The 22,102-nt window shown below is 49.3% G+C and overlaps 1 protein-coding gene across 5 annotated transcripts in view; it reads right to left on the bottom strand.

Moving 5' to 3' along the window:
• Positions 1-3,845: 3,845 nt before the first annotated feature.
• The window catches only part of NRG2 (neuregulin 2), a 156,371-nt gene continuing 138,114 nt past the window's right edge, over positions 3,846-22,102 (bottom strand). For 3 of the 5 annotated variants that reach the window (XM_038149934.1, XM_038149937.1, XM_038149938.1), the window contains 6 exons: positions 17,170-17,193; positions 12,729-12,831; positions 11,710-11,833; positions 10,318-10,445; positions 7,653-7,877; positions 3,846-6,245 (listed from right to left, as the gene is read on the bottom strand). In XM_038149934.1, the coding sequence (XP_038005862.1) occupies positions 5,588-6,245; positions 7,653-7,877; positions 10,318-10,445; positions 11,710-11,833; positions 12,729-12,831; positions 17,170-17,193 (1,262 nt within the window). In that variant the 3' untranslated portion in view covers positions 3,846-5,587. The remainder of the gene's footprint in view (positions 6,246-7,652; positions 7,878-10,317; positions 10,446-11,709; positions 11,834-12,728; positions 12,832-17,169; positions 17,194-22,102) is intronic. The other 2 variants (XM_038149935.1, XM_038149936.1) reach the window with 1 other exon arrangement.

The raw sequence follows: 22,102 nt of genomic DNA, 5'->3' as shown, positions 1-22,102 counted from the left end.
TTGGTCTGAAGCATCGTTCCACCATGTGCTGAATTGATCCCAGATTTCACAGCACCAGAAGGCCAGGCTGATTCAGATATGCACCAGCACCAGATGCAGAAAAGCCAGGATCCTATGGACAGACAGCACCAGAATGCATCAATTCCTTTCCACAAGTGGGTACCAGCCCACCCATCCTCTTGGATGGCTCTGGAGCAGGTGTGGATAGATGGACTGCTTTGGGAGCACATTCAAGTAACTCTTCCCTCTGCCTGGTGCTTCCCAGGTGTGTCTGTCCACATACAGCCTAGAGATTTATGGGAACAGAAAGGTACCAAGCCCTGCATTGTGACTGGAGATGTTCTCACAACGGTTCCCAGAGGAGTCTGTGGCTGTTCCTCCAAGGCATCCTTGCTTTTGTGCCAGCTATTGTACAGACATTCCTGCACCAAATACCTCCAAGATGTTCCTACTCACGTGAAGCGTCTGGTGCTGAGACTCTCCCAGTGGAAGTCCAGGGGAAAGCTGGGCTTAACTCCTTGTCTCCAAAATCCCAGGTAATATTTTGTATTTCAGTCTTCCCCTTCTGATCATCCCTTCCAGTGGGCAGTGACATCTCCATTGTGTTTGAGCTGCCACCAAGAACAGCTCAGCCCCCTGGCTGAAGGTGCCAGTCTGCCATCCTCAGCTGGGGGTAACTTGCAGAGAAAAGGAAGATCTGCAAAGTCTCCTCTGGGCAGCAGGAAAGAGACTCAGAGCCATGAGATGGAGCACCCAATGGATGTGGGAAGGGGAGGCAGCTGATGTCAGACAACGAGACAGCTCAGAGTGTTAAACTTGCTCTTGCTGAGTACCTGCAGTTTGCCTCATGCACAAGTCCTGATTCAGGTGCACAGGCACGTGAAAATGTGTTGAGAGCATCTTACCTACATGAGGGCAGAGCCAAAAATGCCTTGTTTGAGCAACCCACAGCCTCAGCTTGTGACTTGGAAAAAAATGAGTTTTATCATCCCTTTTTTCCCTCCCTGAAGGTCAAGGACTCAGGCACCCACCCCTAAGAGAGATGAGCATCTCAGAGGAATTAGGCAGCCACATCCTTTTCTCCTACTGGAGATGCACTTTCTGCACATCGCCAGCCTGTGCCAGCCCCTCAGCAGGCACCACGACTGCTTTGGGTCTCACACAACCTCACTTGGCAGTGGTGGTTGAGCCTGACCTCCCTGCCTGGCCACTTGTCCTGGACACAACCACATTCATTTTAGAGGACTTCTTTGTGGGGGAGAATTTGTGACCCCAAAGCCAGGATCCAACACTCCTCTCCTGATTGTGCCACCCATCTGTGTCAGGAAAGCAACTCCTTCCCCTCTGGGAAGGGCACTAAAGGCACCATGCATGCAGAGTAGAGCTGTCAGGAGGCTCTGGTGGCTCCCCCACCTGTGAAAATTGCTGTAAAATATTTACGGCAAAACCCTAGGAGCACGCACGGCTGGAAATGAGGAGTCTAAAAATAAACCAGCCGGGGAAAAAAGAGAGAGATACAGGCTTCCTTCAGAGGCAATTGGAGAGAAAATTGAAGCAGCGTAACTGCTTCTAAATATAGAACACAATTATGGGAATCAAGGGGCACGTTTAACAAAAAAATCACCACAAAGAATCCTGAGGCTGCCATGGCTCAGAGCTACTGGTGTCTCAGCAAATGCAGAATGTCACAGATCTCTGCAAACCATGGAGCAGGGAAATATCCCCCCGTGCAGGGCAAACTCACAGCTTCTCTCCAAGGGTCCCAAAGAAATTCCTGGTGGGGATCAGCTGCATTGAGCACACCCTGAGATGTGGCCACATGGTTGTTCTGCATGCCAGGGAGACCCAAGAGCTGTACCTTCTTGTAGTGCAGGTGCTGCTGTGCCAGCCTTGGGGGGCTTCTCCATGAGTGGAGCTCACAGATCCTGAGGAGAGCCAGGCAGGGAGATGGGGCTGCTTTGGGAAGACAAAGGCACCCGATCTCTCTCTTCCATGTGTCTGGTTTCCCCAGGGATCAACCTTGGTGATCATCCACACGTGTCCCTTCCAAAGGGTCAGGTGTTGTCTGCCCCTTCCTGTCCATCTCACTTTGCTCTGGGAGCCACTGGCGGAGCTGAGGCGGATCAAAAGCAATGGGGATCTGGGGCGTGTCCCAAGAGGAACAGGAGAGTAGAGAGCTGCACTGCTGCCTTCATCCAGCGAGGCTTGGGGCTGCACAGAAGTGGGGCACGATGTGTCCAAAGGCAAATGTCACCCAAATCAGGACCTGACCCCACCACCTTTATCCCAGGTCTAACACCTCCTTTGCACGTTGCTGTTGGGTGACATGGGCCCCATGGCAGGAGGGCAGGGTCCCTCAGCCTTTAACCTTCTGGGAAACCAGTGTTGAGATGCCTTCATTCAGGGTGGAGTGCTGAGCCCTCTGGTCTGTCTGGAGGCCCCACAGGACATGCAATGAATGTTTGGGGTGGCCTGTGACACAGCTGGGTCAGCTCCAGGACAATGGGCATCCTGGGGGAGTTGGAGCAGGAGAAGCCTAGGCTGTGGGTGTGCCTAGCCTGGCCTCCAGCGTGGGCAGCACTGCGAGGGCTGGGCAGTTCTCTCAAAGCTCTGGGCATTCATAGAATCATAGAATTATTTAGGTTGGAAGGGACACTAAAAATCATCTAGCTCCAACCAGATCAGTTAGTTCCAACTTATCCATTTCAATAGGGTCGACTCACTGTAACAGATCCCTCTCTTGTCAGCTGGGGCTTTTGGATACCTGTTCATGTCACTGAGCAGGAACAGGGGAGTGAGTTCTGATCTGGGTGGAGCCATGGGTGCCATCTCAGGGACTGTGCTCCTGTGACCACACCACGTTGTCAGTGAGTGCCTACGTGGGATAGCCAGAGACACAGATTTCCCGTGGGGGAGCTGAACAAGGCCCTGCTTGGCGGGTGGGTCAGTGCTGCACGGCAGCACGGCACTGCCAGGGTTGGACCCAACACATCTCCACTCCATCGAAATCACTAAATAGGTGCCAGGTCACAGGACATGCCAAGCATCCTGACTTCTCTTGGCACATCTGGAAGCTTCCAAGATTCAAGTGAAGTGGGATCTCCTGATCTGCAGTTGGAGAAGGAATGGCACCCCTGGGAGATGCGTGGGTAGCATTCACTCACCTCAGCGAGCTTCCACTCCTGAGCCCTGCAGGGAAGCTGAAATGTCCATGCAGGTAGAAAAACACCCACCTATGGGTCTTTATGGGCATAAAGATATTTACTGAACCAGAGCATCTCTCATATGAGGAAAGGATGAGGGAGCTGGAACTGTCCAGCCTGGAGAAGAGAAGACTCAGGGGGACCTCATCCGTGTGTATAAATATCCAATGGATGGCAGTGAAAAAGAGGGAGCTGGACTCTTCTCAGAGTGTTCAGGATATGAGGCAATGGCCCTAAAAAATAAGAGTCAAAGGGCCCAAATTAAAAATTAGCAAATCTAGTTTGTGTGGGAAATGGATTTGTAGAGAGTTTTCAGGGTTTGATAGAAGGCCAATGCAGTATAATTCTGTATGCAAACTTTGAGATAAGAAATGCCGGTTTGAATACAAGAAGACAAATTTTTGCTTTGGGAGGGACCAAACACTGGCAGAGGTTACCCAAAGAAGTGGTGGTACTTCCATCCCTGAAGATACTCAAACCCTGATTGGACACAGGCCTGGGCAGCTGACTCTGGGTGAGCTGGTGGAGCAGGAAATGTGGAAGCAGTCTCTTCCAGCCACAACCAGTCTGTGATTCTGTGTATGGTGCCTGTCACAGCTCCCCATTTGCCCCTCAAAGGGCCTGAGATTAATGCAGCCCACAGCTTGTTATTTCTTATTTTATTTATAATATAAAAAATGTTCAAGTGTTAAACAGTCAAGAGTTCTGACATTCAGACAATCCAGAGCAAACTTTGACAATCATCTTATGACAAATTAGCAGAGTTTTCTATCTGACCCCATCACGGGTGAGGAATAGAGGGTTTAGTTACTTTATTGCTAAAAGTTAAATGAAATAATACACTGTCAATTGTTGTATTATCTTCTCAGTCACAGCTTCACCATGCATCCAATCTACAGTATCTGAAATGCAAAGGACATGCAGAAGTAAAAATATAAAAAGAAAAAAGTCAGGCTACAATGTAAACAGGTTTGCTGCAGAGAACTGAGGAGAGGGGGGCACTTCCACGGGGGATGCTCTGCCGCCTGGACACGCAGGACTGTCTCTTTGCGCCACAGAGCCGATGGCCAGAGCTGCTCCGGGTTTGGGGACCCGACGTCCGTCATCGATGGCAGGACGTGACGGTATCAACTGTCCTTACAACACGTGGCACGGCCGTACGGAGAATCCGCTCGCTGGGCCGCCCCAGCAGGGCCCTGCCCGGCCGAGGCAGCGGCGACAAGCAGGGCTCAGAGCGCTCGGGGTCCTACTGACCCCTGGGGCAGCATGGCCTGGCTCTGTGTCCAGGGTGACACACGGCCGTCTGCGCCACAGGACCCCCCTGTGGGTGTCCCCCGGCAGCCCAGCCAAGGGTGTCACACGGGACACCACAGCTCCGGCCACGGCCAACACCATGGCTGCACCGCTCAGCCGAGGGGACGCCGCGGCCAGCACGGCACTGGGGCGGCCACGGGCACCGCGGCCGAACGGGGCTGGCTCAGCGACCCGGATTCAAGGGTACGTGACAGGTGTGATCCACCATGGTCACAGGGGTGTCTGCCTGGCTTCACTACAAACCTGCGCCAACCCCACTCCAGACCCACCGGTGAGATGGCCAAAGGTTGAGAGCTATATTGTAAGGGCTGCTGCTGCTGCGCGATTTCATTTTCTCTTCCTACCTGTGTGGCAAAAGAAACGTTATTTCTGCATTTCAGCACAGTGCTGTTGGGTTTCTTTTTCTCCTGATTTAAGCGAAAATACAAGTAGTTTACAGGGCAAGACAGATTCTCATTAGACATGATAATGGAAATGCTCCCACTCATGTCCTTAATGTGTGTTTAAACAATACTTTTAAAGAATAAGATCATTAATAGCAGGGTACGGGGCAAAGTGGCAAGGCTGTTTTCTTCCAACAGAAGAGCGCCCTTGTGACAGGTTGTCTCCCAAACAAAAATCTATGACCTTAAAAATGCTACTGAAACAGAATCCTCGGCATGAATCCCAGCACTAGCATACAGCAAAAGGCACCACGATAGTTTTGTTTTCTATTTTTAAGTAGTCAAAAATTGGCCCACTTTTTTTAACTTTATTGTTTGTTTCCTTTTCTTCTTCTTTTTTTTTTTTTTTTTTTACTTTTTTTTTTCTCGGAAGCTGTAAATCAAGACATTACATATAAATAGAGATTCCCTATAAAAAAGTCATTGTCGTTAGCTATTATAAGACAACTTTGCTAAAATGAAAATAAAACATTTTTATTTGTTATATTTTTTGTTTTTCCCTCTTTTATATAAAATAAAAATATTTATTTTTTTTGTTCTGTTTTGTCTTGTTTTGCGGTTTGTGTGGTTTTGTCTCGCCCTCGGCCTCCTCCATGCGGGTCGCCCATGCAGGAGCGTGGGAGGCGCCTAGAGAGGGTCGGGGTCCGCTTTGGGCGCCACGTGGCCCAGGCTGCCGCGGCCGCCGTCGCCGTGCGCGCTGTGCCCGCGGCACGAGTAGTGAGTCCGGCTGTCACCCGGCCGGTGCAGCGGCGGCGACTCTGTGTGCGCCGCCTCATTGTTCTGAGTGCTTAGGAACGGGGTGCTCTCGGCCACCAGCTCCTCGTCAGACTCGCTGTAAGAGGCGCTGCTCAAGGAGAAGGAGTCCCGGACGGCTCTGGCTCTGTGAGGGATGTGCCCGTTCAGTTTGGATTTTTTCCACCGCCTGTTGCTGCTGGCTGTTTTCTTTGGCTGCTCTAGCGCTGTGACGTACTCCTGCGTCGTCTCGTACTCGTCGTCCTCTGTGATGCGGAAGGGGCTGGAGGGCAGGCTCCCCATGCTGTCGTTTAGGTAGGTCTTCCTTTGGTAGTAGCTGTCGTACCTCTGCGTGTCCTGGAAAGGGAGCTGGTACCGCCGCAGGAGGGGCTGCTGCTCCTCCACGCGGAAGCTGATGGGGGCCGCCGGCGGCAGGGACACGGCGTGCGCCGAGTTGGGGGACGTGATCTCGAAGGTGGGCACCTGCGTGGTCATCGAGTAGTGGAAGTCAACAGGTGACAGGCGTGCTGGTGTGGTCAGGGCCGACACGTACCTGGAAAAGCAACACCTCTGTTTGGACACTGAACAACCCAAAAACCACCAGCCGAGCCCGCGCTTTGCTGAACACCTGGCCCAGGGACCCATGAGGCCTGCAGTGGAGCTGCTCATGGAGGTTCTCCTGGGGAATCAGCTGGAGGGACCTTGCGCTGCTGTGCCAAGGGAGGGTGAGCTCCTGGCTTCAATGGGCAGCATGTGCTGAGCATCTCCCCAAGGGACTCAGTGCACAATTCCCACTCTGCATCACTGCAAACCCTGCAGCACCTCCCCGCAGGCTGAGTCACGGCTTCACTGCCTCTCATCTGCCTGACAGCTGCTTTCTGTTCCCTCTGGAGCTGCCAGACTTGTCTCTGAGGAAGGTCCCTGGAATTCCTTTTCCCTGCTCAGGCCACAGATGGGGAAACCCTGGGCATTGCTTTCTCTGACTTTGTAAAAATCTTGTGTCTCAAAAAGCCATCTACCGCTTTCATCTACTCTAGTGAAAACATGAGTGTGGTCATGCAGGTCTGGTCTAGCCCCTCTCTCTAGCCCTTTCTTCATCACCACCTCTTTCTAAGGAGCAGATCTTATTTCCTCTCGATATTCCCAGTGGTATCTCTGCCCAATTCCACCAGCCCAGGCTCTCTCACTCACCTAGGCTTTTTTACTTGTGTGTTTTGTGATATATGAGATCTCTGTAGGAGCTGGGTCAGTCTGCCTGAATGGACCAGAGACAGGAATGAGAGCAGGAGCTGCTGCCTTTCTCCTCTGCCCCATGGATAAGTTCCACTGCCTTGAAGGGCAACTGCCCAAGAGGGACCATGTGGCCACCAAGAGTCACTCATGGCCACCTGCAAAGGTGTTGAACAAAGGTGGAGATGGCTTCTGCTCCATGAGGAATCAGACTAGGAAGAGGATAACTGCTACTGCTGCTGCTGGTGTCTCAGCTCTGCAGCTGTGTTCCTTGAAGGCTGGGTCATACTGAGTCCTGTCCCAAGGCTGTGCCCACGTGCAGCACTCTCTCACCTGGCCATCCAGGACGGTGCTGAGGACAGACACCCTTTCCCCAAGCACCTGGGGGCCAGACCCTGCTTGGCCCACCAAGCAGCCCACCAAGCTGCCCAGGGTGTTCTCCCAGCCAATTTTTCTCTACAGTTGCTGTCTGCAGCCAGGCATATTCCACACCTGTCATCCCTGTGCTCCAAACCTGCATTGCCACCAGGGTGCAGAGCAGGCTGCTGCCCGACCAGAGGAGCCTCCTGGCGGAATCGGGCTTCCTCTGGTAGGACCAGGCCTGGAGTTTTCCCAATTCTACCATGGCACTGCCGCTCTAGGGCTTGCAAAGGCAAATGTTTTTGGGCTTGGCTCAGAGGCATGGCTTGCCTATGCTGTGCTGTGGTGGCACCAAGCAGTGGGGTCTGACCTCTCGCTGTGGGGCGAGTCCCGCAGGGAATCCACGGAGTCGCGGTACTGCGTCGTGGGCCTCCGCTGGTCCTCGATGCAGAAGGTGGCCCCGCGGCGAGCCCGTGCCTCCACGCACGCAGGGCTGTTGCATTTACTGGTTCCCACCGAGGACAGCATTATCCCAGACTGGGAATCTGAAGTCAGGCTCTCTGTTCGCTCCAAGCTCCAGGTGTGGCTTTCATGTCTGTGGAGCAAAGCCCATGTGGACGGTGAGCAAGGAACTCCACCTAGCTCTTCTCCAAAGACACAGGCACTGCTCACACTCAGCTCTGCACCTCCGCACCGCTGTCCCCCTTCTCTGTCTCTCTCATTAGAATACATCTGGCCAGGGAAGCCCAGATTCCCAACCCTACCTTTGATTTGCCATTCTTTGCTCCTTCTTGGAGATGCCATTAGAGGACAAAGGAAGCAAACAGTGCAATAAGCAGGTATTTATCCCACCATGGAATAAATGCCTGGGAGCAGGATGGGACAGCCTCTGGAGGGAGTCCAGGGCAATTCTGCTTTGTGCTTGCAAAGTGTTCTGGGTGTGGAATAACACATTGGCGATGCCAAGGCAAGTCAGCCAAGTTCCTTCAAATGTGCCACCTGCACTGCCAAGTGACAGCCCCTTTGGAATTGCTACCAGAGAGGAGCCAGGAGAAGCCATTCAAAATTAGCAGAGCAAAGTCTACCAAAGATTTTGGCAGGAAAACACTTTCAAGGTGCTAGACAAAGACCATGATGTGCTGTGCAGCTGCAGCCCCACCCGCCCCAGCCTTGGTGCGAAGAGAACATCCCATGAGGACTCACCAGGGATGCACAGGGCCACCCCTGGGGTCCCACCAGTGCCACAGCCACCACGCTGACCCCCACCATTGCAGAAATACATGATCCAAGAGAGCAACCCCTCTGAACTCCCAAACTGCACCAGATGGAGCTGTGTGGGTGGAGGATTTTGGGTGGGGGTTTACAGAGGAGAGCAGCCCTCATTAAGATTTCCCAAGAACTTGTTAATTATTGATGGCTCCAGGCACATGCTCATTTATAACTTCAAACAGCGTCCTCATTAGAGGCACTGATGGAGTAAAATGGAGCCTAATTATGCCAGTATTTTGCCTCTGGCATGACTTCAAGAAGCACCTGCTTGCTGCACTTGACTCAGGAAAATGAGGTGGCAGCTAGCCAGGACCAGAGGCTACCCAAGGTAGGTTCCTCCCCACAGCTGTCATGAGCTAATGCTGCCCTCCAGACACACCTTTGTGTCTTCAGAAGGTGCCCAGGGATGGCCCAGGCCTTTTAAGTGAGCATGGAAGGCCAGCAAGGTGCAGCTCTGCAGGCACAGGAGCCTCTGATCACCTGGCTCAAGCTTGCACACACCTAACCAGGGCTGGGCTGAAGAGTATGAATGCAAAAAAAACCTGGAGAACATATTGTCTAGCTCATGAGTAGTGGATTTCCCTGGAAAAAAGAATCATTCCCAGCCGATCATGTCATTCCTGGCTCCCTCTCTACTTGCTGGAGGTATAGCCAGAGGAATCTAGGGAGGAATTCACCTGAAAATCCAAGTTCAACATCTGAAGTTGATCTTGCTCATTGTAACTGAGAGTACTTGCTCAACCCTGAGGAATGCCTGGACCCTAAGGAAACCTGCCTGGAGCCATCTGTGAGCTTCAGCTGAAAGAATTCCTGCATTCCCGGATGAATGGAGACAACCCCATCAGGCTAATGAAGGACATGAGCCAGTCACATATCAAAGGGAAGAGATCTCCAAGGAAAACCCCTGTCACCTACTGGAGGAAGCACAAGAGCTGTCTAAGAGAAGGAAGTGGAACATCCAAACTCGTAACAGCACAGGAGTTTCTTTAGAGCATTTGAAAGAAAGACTTTTTTGGACATCATAAAAGTCGGGAGGACCATCTGCATTTTAAATGTTCTAAGAAACCTTGAGAAGATTCAGGTTCCAAGCCATGGTGTTCTTCCCCCAGTGGTTATTTTGAAATGAAAACAAAAAATACATCTCATCCTTTGTCACAAAGCACTATTGGTACTTTCCTGCTAGACCAAGTTTTCCAAATAGCTTCAGAATGACTTCAGTGAAAGAGGAGCCACCACCTGAGGTGGAGGCTGATAAATTGCACAGGAGCATTTTCTTTCTGGTCAAATCCTGTGACTTCCAAGTCAGACCTTGACTCTGAGGAAGCAATCAAAACATTTGGTAATATTTTGTGTAGTTTGTCTCCCACAAGGCAAATACATTCCAAATACGAAACATAACCTGTGTGTCATTAATGAAGTATTTCAGATGGCTGCAGACACAACCTGCAAAACCTTTCCTACACACATCCTCCTATTTGGGTCTGTGCAAAGCATGGGAGCACAGGTTCATTTTCTCCTGTTTTCCAGCTATGTCAGTGCTGCAGGATCCTGCTGTCACCTCCCTGCAGGTCAAAGAACACACTTTTCCACACCTCTCACTAACTAGCTGTGCTTGCAGAGTCCTGCAGTGTAGACATAGCTTGTATGCCACTACAGAGCCAAACATCAAGTGAAAACAGAAAGGGAGGTGAAAGGAAAATCTTAGAATCTCACAGCATCCTACGGCAAATAGCAGGAAAAGGTCCAGAGAAAATGGTATACATCACCTCTGGCTGGACGTTGGAGTGGCTGTGGAGCAGTGATGGGACGGGGAGCAGGAGTGACTTCCCGAAAAGGTTGTCTCTGTTTCCCTTCGGATCACGTGCTCAGTGGCAGAAACATTCTTAGAAATATACTGCAAAATAAGAAGAATCACACAGATCAGCCACCAGTCTGTGAATGCTGCCAAAGAGAAATTTAGCTGGCCTGGTTATTTCTGGTGAAATCAGGTGAGGACTGAGTGAACCCAGAAGCTCTGCACCCCACAGAAACGGACAAGGAGGGTGGAGGCTTTTCTCTGCCCCTTCACTCTGAACATTGGGAAAGGGCTGTGGCACAGAGATTGCAGAAGGGTTCAGAGAGCCAAGGGATTCCCCAAAGGACAGTGGTACCATGTGTAGCTACTGAGCAGAGACACATCTCTGCCCACAGCTGGTTACACCCGACCGAGTACCAGCCAAAAGAGAACAACGTGAAATCTGTCAGAGATGTGAGTCCTACAGAAACTCCGGATGTGATCCAAATATTTATGCTGAGATATTCCTTCATCTAACAACCAGTCCTGCTTCTCACAGGGGCACTAAGCTCTCAGAGAGAGTCAGTACTATGGGGCCAGGGGTTGTGGTTTTTAGAATTCCCTTTCCCCTTCCTTCATTCTTGGGATCCAACCTAGCTAAATTTTACTATCCTAAGGCTGACCCAACAGAGGTTGCAGCTGATTCACTGGACTCATTTCTAACTACTTCTTGTTCAGCTCTGCCTCCCCCTTCCCTTTTTCTGACCCCTTTCAAGGCCTTGGTCCAGCACGGCACTTCAGCCCATTGATGGCCCTTGAGCTCACGGGGTTTGATGGGAATCTCATACAACTGAAGTCATGAAAGTGACTGAACTGCCCTCTGGATCCTGTCCTAGAGAGACTTAGATTGTTGTCATTGGTGTGACAGTGGCATCCCACCAGGACAGAACCCCTGGCATGGGCAGGTGGGCTGATGGACAGCTGACCACATCACCATGACGTGTTTCACCACGGCAACTCCGGTCACTGCCGTGCTGATGCCATTTGTCATCCCACCAAGTGGGACTTGACAGGATAGCATAATAAACAGGAAACATTGGGAACATCTCTCCTAGTGGAAATCAGGGTCATGCTTGATTAATCAAAACAAGCCTATCCCAAATGCCTGAATCTCATCCTGCACTCCAAAGCGAAATCACATTTCCGTTCCCATGTGGGTTTTGGAAATGTTTCTATGCAGAATCTTTCCTTTTGCTCAAGTTTGTTTGCACTTTGCTCCTCACACACAAGCACACAGGTGTGTAAGGATACACATCCACGTCAAACCCCTGGCAGAACACAGCTCCTCAGGAGCATGCAGGGAGATGGAGGCAAAGGGTCTTACATCAGCCATTTGGATTTCCTCAGGATCCAAACGTGGATGGCTTGGCCCGTTCGCAAGGCTCCGGTTTTGATGCGCAGGACACATGTTCTGCCGCAAGTGGTTATGCATTTGTTTTCTTTGTTTCCTTTAGAACAGAAAAAAATCTTTTAGGAACCCTTCTCTCATGGGGCTCTGTGCCCCCAGAGATGAAAGAGAAGGCAAGTCTTCAACATGTGAATGTTCCAGTGGCATTTGCAGAAAGTTGCAAACAACACGAAATGAGGCATTAAACACTTAACACCCCCTACTGCTTTCCCAAACAAAAGGTCAACTTTTCTTCTCACGGACAATTTGGGAAGCTGGGTCCAGGGTCTCCTTTCCAAGGCAAGGCCCAGCACAGTGTAGCAGAGCCAGCTGGCAGTGGAGAAGAAAAGTGGGGAGAAGGAAGAAGGGAAGTGAGTCCTGACTCAGCCTTGGTGACAAAGCACTTGACCTGTCCCGCATGAAGGACAAAGTGGCAAAGCCTACCCATGCCCAGGGTGAGACATCTGCTCCAAAAGACCCACTGAGCTGCAGGGGCACTCTGAACTGAGGTGCAGGCTGAGTAGGGAGAAAAGTGCGTCCAGGCAGGGAAGGCTGACCATAAAAGAGGTTCCCAAGCCTCCTGTTCCATTAGGATTGCTCTGGAAGTCCCTGCAATATACATAGCTGAGCCCACAGCTCCTGCACAACAGCCCAGTGTGCTTCTGCTGGCAGAAGCTGAGCTGCTGGCTTGGGGGCCAGCTTTTCCCTGTAACACAGCATCACCTGGCTGGGCAAAATGATGTTCCAGAGGACAAGCAAATGGTACCAGGAAAACATCCTATTCAGACACAGTCTGGTAGACAGCTTCCCTGGCCTGCATGAGATCTTCCTGGGAGTACCACAGCACAACATCTCCTAAAATTAGCATTTGGGTGAAAAGCATGGACGTGTGGAACATGAACACTGCCACTCACTGACCTGTAGCCAGTTCTTGCCTGTGAGCACCCCATACTCACTTGGTTTTACAGTAAGCTACCACACAGACGATGCCCACCACAAGCAAGGCAACACAGATTCCCGTGATGGTTAAAACCCTCTTCTGGTAGAGCTCCTCTGCTTCTGCAAATGGAGAGAAAGGAACCAGTTACCGATGGGCTCCAGCACCTGGGCTGCTTCTGGCTGCAGGGGAACCAGCACTGCATGGGGGTGAGACAGAGGACAGGGCTCGGGCAGACCTCCTACCAATCCACTGCCTGCCTAATGGCTGCCCCAGACCTGAGCCCAGCTGCCCAACCTTCCTCACCCCTCAAAAGACCCTTTTTGTCTCCCTGCGCCTTTGCCCTCTCTCACTCGCTAGCTCACCCCTTCTGCACTCACACTTCTCACCTTCCCTTCCTTTCCCACTAAAGGATTTGTGACTAATCTCACAAAGCCCCGGGACTCTCCTCTCCCTTCCAGCAGATCCCCCTTTCTGGTGCCTTGATCAGCTAGCACAGGAGCCCTGGAGCACGCCCCATTCCCCAGGAGCACACACGCCCCGTGATCCCTGACCCCAGGCTCTGCTCTGCCCGGCTCAGGATGCCTCTGCCTCCAGCAGCTGCATGCCCTGGAGCAACAGGCCCCAAAGCATGTAGGTGCTGAAAGGGACATCCTGCAACAGTCAAAAAGCAGCATGAAGATGGAAAAGTGATAGTGTCAGGCAAAGAAGAGGGAGTGGAGTGATTAAAATACAGGAACCAGTCGTGGATTTTTAATGAAACCCTAGGAGGCGACTCATACCATTGCATCAGGTAGCTCAGAGGCACACACAAAATGTGAGCAGCTTGCTGCTGCCTCTCAAATACCACCAAGTGTCACGGGCTGCCTGTCAAACCAGAAGAGCCAGTCACTTGCACCAAAACCCAGACCAGGCTGGAAGGGAGGTGATTCATTCCCATCCACCAAAGCTCCCAGAAAATGCTTGGATCTCATTTGCACTGCATCTAGGCAGCAACACCATGGCAAGGACACCTCTTCCTCTGGGGCCACACCAGAGCAGATGTGACATCCAGCAACCTCTGCCAAGAGCAGCAGAGGCAATTTGGGTTCTCCAGCTGCATGACTGAGAGAAGGATTCAGTGCAGAGCTGGCATGAGGGTTTCAGCTCAGCAGCTATGGACAAAGTCCTCATGCCCCCACACAATGTATTAGTGTTAAACTTATTGGGGTTTGTGCCTTTAATATTCATTGATTTTTTTTTCCCCATCTAGATTAGGCAATAAAAGTCATGCCATGGTTCATGTGTTCAGTGTGCTTCACCACTCAAAATACCTTGAACAGACCATGGGATAACCCCTGTGCCACCAAACACTCAAATACAAAACCAGAAGAGAAACAGGTCTGGTCCCAGAAACTCCTGGGACCAGACCTGAGCCAAAAAAAAGTGAGTGGGAAGCAATGAAACATTCCAGACAACTGGATATCTAGAACAATTTCAGCTTGCCATTGAAAAAAAGCGTTTTTGGAGAAAAAAAAATGGTGCTAGGAAAAATGGTTACCTCTTTCTAACTCTCAAAATGGAAATGGACAAAGGTTTGGTAAACAAGGACTGGCAAGAAAAACAACCCCGGCATGAAGATGCAAAATATAATAAACAAAGCCTTCTTGTGTTTTTTTCCCCTACAAGGAACCAGGTGGAGCTGGAATGGGGGAAGAGCCTGCTCTGGGGTGAAACTCCTCCTTCAATGACATGTTTCTTTGCTATGGGTGCCTTATTCCAGGCATCAGCAACCATGGCAGACATGATTTCTTGCTCTTGCACATCTTTGGAACCTGGATTACAGTTGTACAGCTCTCTCCTGCAGACAGGAGTTTCAGAGATTTTATACAAATTAGGAAAACCAGCTGGGATCACGTCCTGGTTACGGATGGCACTGGGCAAGAATTTTGCTACTTCTCAGCAAAAACTACTTTAACAAAAAAAAAAAAAAAAAAAAAAGGCTGGGAGGGAGGTCAGTTTTCACCAAATATCCTTCAATAGCAATGTTTTTTGCTACAAAGACTTTTTTCCCAAAGTAGAAATAATCCCCTTTGAATCATGGAGGAGGGAGAAAGAGCAAAGACATTAAAATGATGGGGGGTGTTTTTTGGTGCTTGTTTGTTTGGGGATGTTCTGTTTGTTTATTTGGCTGGGGTTTTTTACCTATAACAGAACAAAATTCTTTGGCCAAGGCTCAAATCCCAGCCTTGGTTCTGGTGGTTCTGTCAGTATGGGACCCTGACTCTGGCATGTCTGACTGTCCTGAACCTTCACCTGAATTGCAGGGGCATGGTTCAGTTAATCAGAAATGCAGATTTGGCCTCTCTGTCTCGAGCTGACAGCTCTGCTACACGAAGCAGTGAAGTGTGAGGCTGTGCATCACTGCTGCAAACGAAAAATTGAATGATCTGCTGATAGTAATTTAGCTTGGCTCCCAACATCTCATTAGAGCTGATACTCAATAACAGAGTCTTCACGTTGTGTGGCCAGAGACACTGATACTGAGAAATATTTCCCTCTTCAACAGAAGGGGAGAGTGGCCCAAGCAACACCTCAGATGAGGCTGAGCAAAGCTTCATATGTTTTTAATTTTTTTAATAGCTCATTTGCAGAACCTAATCCTCCAATTTTTAGGCACTTTTCAAATAGCACACAGGCAAAATTGAAAGAAAACCCTCCAGTTTTAATTAGAAACCCTGAGAGAAGACAAATGGAAGGACCATTTCCACTAATCACTTGGGGCAAAACCATCTCAACAGCAACAGAAAGGAAATGAGAGAGTGCACGCTGCAGCTTTGTATTTGAGCAGGTAAGATCCCAGAGCAGGTCCATTTGTGTCTCTATGCTCTACAAACACATCTTCATCATCACTTGTACGGCAGCAAACACTAAGAACAAGCCATGTGGTGCCACACAATGCCAACAGAGCCGCAGGGCAGCCATGGTGTCACAGCAAGGCATGACAGTGACAGACAAATGACAGAGGAGAGACGGCTGCAGACAGGATGTGTGTGCTTCTGTGATGACATTGAGAATGGATGAGGAACAGGACAAAAGGTCAACAAAAAAGGGATGTCAAAAATCCTCAATTTTAAGGTTTGTCCAAGTGTATTAGCATTAGCAGCACCGCTTTCTCTGAAGCGCCCTGGCTATAAAATTCCCACACTTTCTGCTCCAGGGGGATGCCCACCAGCCCTGGGGGATCAGGCATGCAAAAACTGAAGGAGATACATTTGTCCAGCCTCAGTTAGTCAATGTCCCTCCACCTCAGGGACCTCAGAAGGCAATTTAGGATCCACAACTGGAAGACTGGTGTCCTCATACCTCTAGTAAAGGGAATTGAAGCACCTTCATGTGAAGATCTGCTCTGGCTGGCACTGCCAGGCCAATGCTTTAGGTTAAGTGATCAATCATAGTATCATGACAAAATCCTTGAATGGTTTGGGTTGGAAGGGACCTTAAAGATCATCGTGTTCCAGCCCCACTGCCATAAGCAGGGACACTTTCCACCATCCCAGGCTGCCCAACCCCTCTGCTCCCTCCTGACCAGCCCTCCCTGCTCTTGGCTTGCACGCTCCAGGGAAAACTTGCCTCAAGGATTTGATTTCCCAAGTGCTTATTCAAGGGATAACTTGATGTATATCTAAAACCAGACTGAGGAGAATGGAAAGAAAATAATATGATTATGAGTAACTGGGCAGGAGCAGGTAAATGCCCAAAGGGGATATTTTTAAAAGCACTTCACTCACTGCAGTGTTTTCCCAAGCTTGCCACTGGGGTGCTCAGCATTACACCCTCACTCTCATGGGCTACCACTGACTTCCCTGGGATACTTTTCCAGAGTAACTTGTCTCATGCCATTTTTCTTGGCACAATTTCATCCCGCTCAAGAACCAAAACAAGCTGCTAAATTTTGGGAGGAGGAATGGCAAAGCTCATCCTGACCCTTCGCAGAATCTGGTGGAGGTTAGTGTGTCTGGGATGGCAATTTCTATAACAGCCCTAATATTTCTAGAACTTCTCATTCATGGAGTGCGTGCTTGTCCCCAAGCAGTGCCTGCTGGCAACCTTTTGGATGGACACGAGACCCTGGTTTTCAGTTAAATACACAAAAGCATGTTGAATGGAGATGTATGGCAATTGTAACATCCCAGTCATGCCACACACACCACACTGCTGCTTGGAACAAAGAAAAAAGTGCTGCTAAAAATACACCTGCATTTTCATAGGTTTGCATTTAGAATTTGTGATTTGCTTTGTTTTGGTTTTGGTTGTTGTTTTGTTTGGTTTGTTGGGTTTTTTTTTCAATCCAAACATCTATCTTGGTGCCAGGGAAGAGAACAGAACAGCTGATTTTTTAATCATCCCATTAAAGCCATAAATATAATGTTGGAAGCTCTTAATGGCTTCTGATTAATAAATGAATGGTTGTTCCATACCCTTTAATTCAAATCCAAGATGCTCTGCCAATGCAGAAAGAAGACAAGGAAGAGAAAGAGAAAAAGAAAAACAGGTCTGTCAGAGAACTCTAAAATACAAACACACACACTGTGCAGTTACAGCAGGTTAGCTTTTGGTAGGCTCAGCAGCACTCACACAGAGACACTGTATGCTTCAGAGCATTTCAAACCCCCACCACAACTCACATGTTATGCAAAGAAAGACCCAAACAAATTGCAGTGGAAGTTAATTATGAATTCTTTCAGTTAATTATGAATTCTTTCGAGATGAGCCATGTTTGTTAGTACCTGATATGGAATTCACTGTTTAGGCAGGGAAAAAAAAAAAAAGGAAAAAAAAAAAAGGAAAGGTACACTTGTTCTGAAACAACTCCTGACAGGTCAAAACACATAGAGACTGCATGAGCGTGGTAAAAACCATTCATTCCCTTTCCAGAGGGCAAATCTGCCCTGGCTGGTCTCCCACGCCCCGGTGTGCCCGGGGCTGTGCTCCAGAGAGGAGCTCTGGGCACGGGGCTGGGAGGGCTCCTGCTGGGGCCCGGGGCTGGCCAGCACCGTGCTGCTGCCCACAGCCTCCCCCCAGCCCGGGGCACAGCAGCCCTGGCAGCACAAGCCCTCCATGCCCTGCCCTGCCCTGCCCACCCTGCCTTGCCAGCCCCGGGCGCTGCGAGGGATGAGGTGCCCGGGCAAGGCTATGCATCCAAAAGTGCAAATGGCACAGAAAGCTTCCCTCAAGCCTGTGGCCTTCCAAACTGCACTCCTGCCGTGGCTCTGCATTGTTTTAGTGTGCTGCAAAAAGCCCAAATCGGAGCATGTGCTTTCAGATTCACATTCAGCACAAGTAAGAGTGCAGTTCATCTTGCAGAGACAGTGTTCAGCACAGGAGTCTATCCAATGAATCAACAGTGCAAAACAGGTATCCTGAATGTTAGTCATTTTCCTGGTACAGACATCACCTAAAGACAGCTTTTCTTACATAAATATGAAAGTTCTCCATACTTACCACCACACACAAGAGTGAGCTCTGCTGCTCCCAATCACCACACACACAAGATTATTTGCAGCTTGGAGATGTCCAGATTTATTTACTATATTTTCCATAGGAACTGCTTTTTGCTGCACAGAAATATTGGCTTTCTTTTGCAGTGCTGTTCAAAATTTAGGTGGGGTGGGGGGGAAATTAGCACTAATTCTTACAGTACATGTAAACACGTGTTCTAAAGCAGGTTCTTCTCTTCAAACCAGTGCTGATGTTTGGGGGGGCTTTTGTAGGGGGAAGTTGGGGTCCTTTAAGGTTTTGTATAATTTAAAGGCCACAAAACCTGGCTGCTCTTGCTTCACACCTCACATTCGTGTAAAAGGAACGGCAAACTCTGCAGAGCATTTCACAGTCATTTCGTGCACTTTTGTACATTTTTGGCAGTGACATGGACATAATGTGGTGGGCAGCAAAGAACTGGACAGAATATATTAATCCTAAACCACCTGGTCATCATATCCAGCCCTGACCTATTGCTAAGTCTTCTTTCCATTGCACACACCTGTTTCCCCTGACACTGACAGGTAGAGATACCTCAAGCTTCATCCATAAATCTAAGCTGTTGGTCCATCTGCATACACACATTCCTCCCTGTTCCAGAATTTTCTGCAACATCTGCAGCCACAAAATGATGCCATTCAAAACATTTTCATGATTTTTGCAAGCTCAGAAATGCCTGTGAGAACAGAGGTGGTGGGCAGGACCTGAGGAGCTTGAGCCTTCCCACTGCCCCTCTCATGCCAGAGCTGCTGTTTCTTTTGGCTCCCCAGGCTCAGGGAGCAGAGACAGCCAGCTGGCTGGGAAACCTGTGCCAGTGTCTCATTACCATCACAGGGAAGAATTCCTTGCTAATATCCAATCTAAACCTGCTCTCTGTCAGTTTGAAGCCGTTCACCCTTGTTCTGTCACTCCAAGCCCTCTAAATCTCTCCATATTTCTTCTTGTCCTCTCCAGCTTCAACAGGACAAGCTCCACTGGAAGCAATTTATCCAAGGGCTACCACACAAAGAAACTGGGGTGAGACAGCCCTGAGATGGCAGCTGTAGGCTGAGGAAACGGGCACAGCATTTTTCTCATAACCTTCATCATCATCCTCCTGTCTGCACTGCACACATCCTCTCTGGTCAGGGCAAGCTGAGCACCCTGAACTGCTGTGGCACTCCCCAGGCTCCCTGAACTGGGAACATGAGGAGATTTTTTGGAAAATCTCATTATTCCAAATGTGCCTTCTGAATCTTTCTGAAAATGTTTTCTCTCAGCATCAGACAAAAGACAAAGTCCTGCATTTACTTCCTCTGCAGTGACTTCGTGACTATGATGTATGGTAGTTATTTTAAAAGATGAACAGACAAAAACATTTAATGTAAAGTATTCCTGTAGGAGTAACACCTCAAGCAAGATGACTCTCACTGAACTGTAGATTTATAGGATGATTTAAAACGATGAAAGCCTCAGCAAACAGCTGTGAAAACTGTGGCTGTGCTCACTTGGTCTTCAGATTGCCCAAGAACGTCGATAAGATGTTTAGTTACTGCACATTATTCCCTCAAAATATGCCCTCTGGGACACAGAGCATGCTCCAAGGCAGGAAACAAAGAGGAGAACTGACATCTGAGGACTAGTAAGATAATAAATTGATGATAATCCTGTTGCTAATCAATTGTCTTGACAAGAGCAGCATTTGCAGGTCTCTGATTCAGGTTTTTCCCAGGGCGTACAGGGAGCGATGCAAGACAGGGGGGCACGATGGGGACAGAGGACATTGTGCCTGTGTCAAGAGCTGGGTGACACGTGGGATCTCCATGAACAGGAAGTCTGTAAATGTTCCACAAGCTCCACAGCCATTCACCTTCTCCAGTACTGAAGCAATAAAACAAATTTGGTTGGCATCAAGAGTCCAAACACATAACAACAGAGCGTTCAAAATCTGCTGTGGATGAGCATGCAATTAACTTCAGGAGATCCCAAGGGGAACCTGTGCTGTGTCCTGGGGAGAGAGATCACCCTGCCATGGTAAACCACAAACACCCTGTAATTACCCAGCTGCACCAAAGCACAGCCATCAGCCTGTAATTCAGGGGTCAGCAGTTACCCTGTCACTGAATGGAAGCTGCAGAATGTCTGTGGAATTCAAAATGCTGCTAAATATTGGTTTGGGGGTCAGATGAGTGAGAGGTGGAGGAGGAAGCAGAAATTTAGGTCAAATAAAGAAATAATCTTTCATTTATTGTTTTTGTATTGTAGTCACAGCAGGTAAGAAGCCCCTGCTGAATAAGTGAGGTGGACAGAGAAGCTAAAATTCAGATCCAGACCTTCCCAGGAGAGCTTGAAGTGGCACATTTATCCCTCTGCTCACAAGGGCACTTCACCTGAGCACAAGGAGCCAGGTTCCAGAGGCCACCCAGAAGGGTCACTCCTTGTCAGGGTGGTGCCCTGGCCACAGCCTGGTGAGTGCTGGGGAGAGGGACCATCCTCCAGAAAAACAAGAAGGCTCTCACCCAATGAAGCCACACTGCTCCACCACGGCTGGGCCAGCAGCACTGGAGCCAGCTCAGGTGCTGCTGCGGGCACAGCTGAAGACAAAGCTGCTCTCCCAAGGGATACCTGGGAATCCTGCTCTGTGTTTCCAAGCAGACCAGGAGGAAGGCTCCAACTGAGAATAAGAATTCAATTTGTCAAGAAACCAAGAATTAAATATGGGGTAAAAGTGGAGAATATGCTAGATGACATTGCACATGAATGAATGTCAGCTCTGTTGGAGGGCGTTTACAGGCAGGCTACATCCTGCAATTTTAACTGGATCACAAAGTAGAAAATGAAAATGTTTCACTAACCAAGATGAATGATATGACATTTGTCCTCCAGACTGGTGATGATTATTTGTGGAGATGAATAAACAGCAAAGTTAAGATGAAGTTTCAGTTTCCACAAGCAAGACAAGGAAGCATAAATATAAAACTTTATCCCAGTTTTCTAAATTGTTCCATAAATCACGAGTGGAAAGAATCCAAATGTGCAGACTTAGGAAACATAAATGTTCCTGCTGACCACGTTTAACTTTCAGGATCTCAGCTGCACCAGGATGAAATAGCTGCCAACATGTTTCACAAAACCTTTGCCACCAGCCAGCCCAAAGCCTGGCAAGTTGTTAGTAAACCTGCAGGAGGATTTAACAAAGACCTGAAAAGTTGCTTGTAGAAGAGAGAAGAGAGAGGTAGATCTTGATCTGATGTCGAACAGGCAGCTGTGAAACACAGGCCAGCACAACTTTGAAAAAAGAGTTTCTTAGAAGGAAAGATGATTTTGGACAAGGTTCTGTTTTCTGGGAAGAGCTGCAAGCCCTAGCTGTGCCCGTGGAGCTGGACCCAGGAGGCAGCTCTACACTGGGTGAGCCTCCAGCACCCAGCAGAAGCTCTCAGGGAGAATTCCTGACCCTTTTGGATATGGCTGCACTCTTCAGCCAGGAGCACCAGCAGAGAGGAAAATCTGGCTGCAGAGGCTAAATGGCCCCTGGATGCCAGTGCTGTGGGTTCATTCTGGCTGTGGAGCAAGAGTCTGAGGTGGTCCATTCTCACCAAAGCAGGGACAGAGACACCTGTGGTCTGTGGCTCTGCAGGTACCTGTGCCACAGGAGCCACCTGACAGCTGCTCCCACGAGTTTGTCTTTGGAGACACAGAGTCATGGGGACCTTGATGTGAAGAACCTTTTAGCAAGATTTAATGACTCATCAGCCATGGAAATAACTCCCTCTGTTCTCATCTGCCAGGGCATTCCTCCGTTTCATACAGCAATTGCAGACAATCACTGTCCCCTCTGTTCACTGCCATTAATTCTCTGCAGTTTAAATTTCAACTGATTAAAATGTTGCTTTA

The sequence above is a fragment of the Motacilla alba genome, chromosome 13 (genome assembly GCF_015832195.1).
Source record: "Motacilla alba alba isolate MOTALB_02 chromosome 13, Motacilla_alba_V1.0_pri, whole genome shotgun sequence".
Lineage (NCBI taxonomy): Eukaryota > Metazoa > Chordata > Aves > Passeriformes > Motacillidae > Motacilla > Motacilla alba.
Note: the sequence above shows the minus strand (reverse complement) of the source record. Positions and strands in the feature narration are given on the sequence as shown.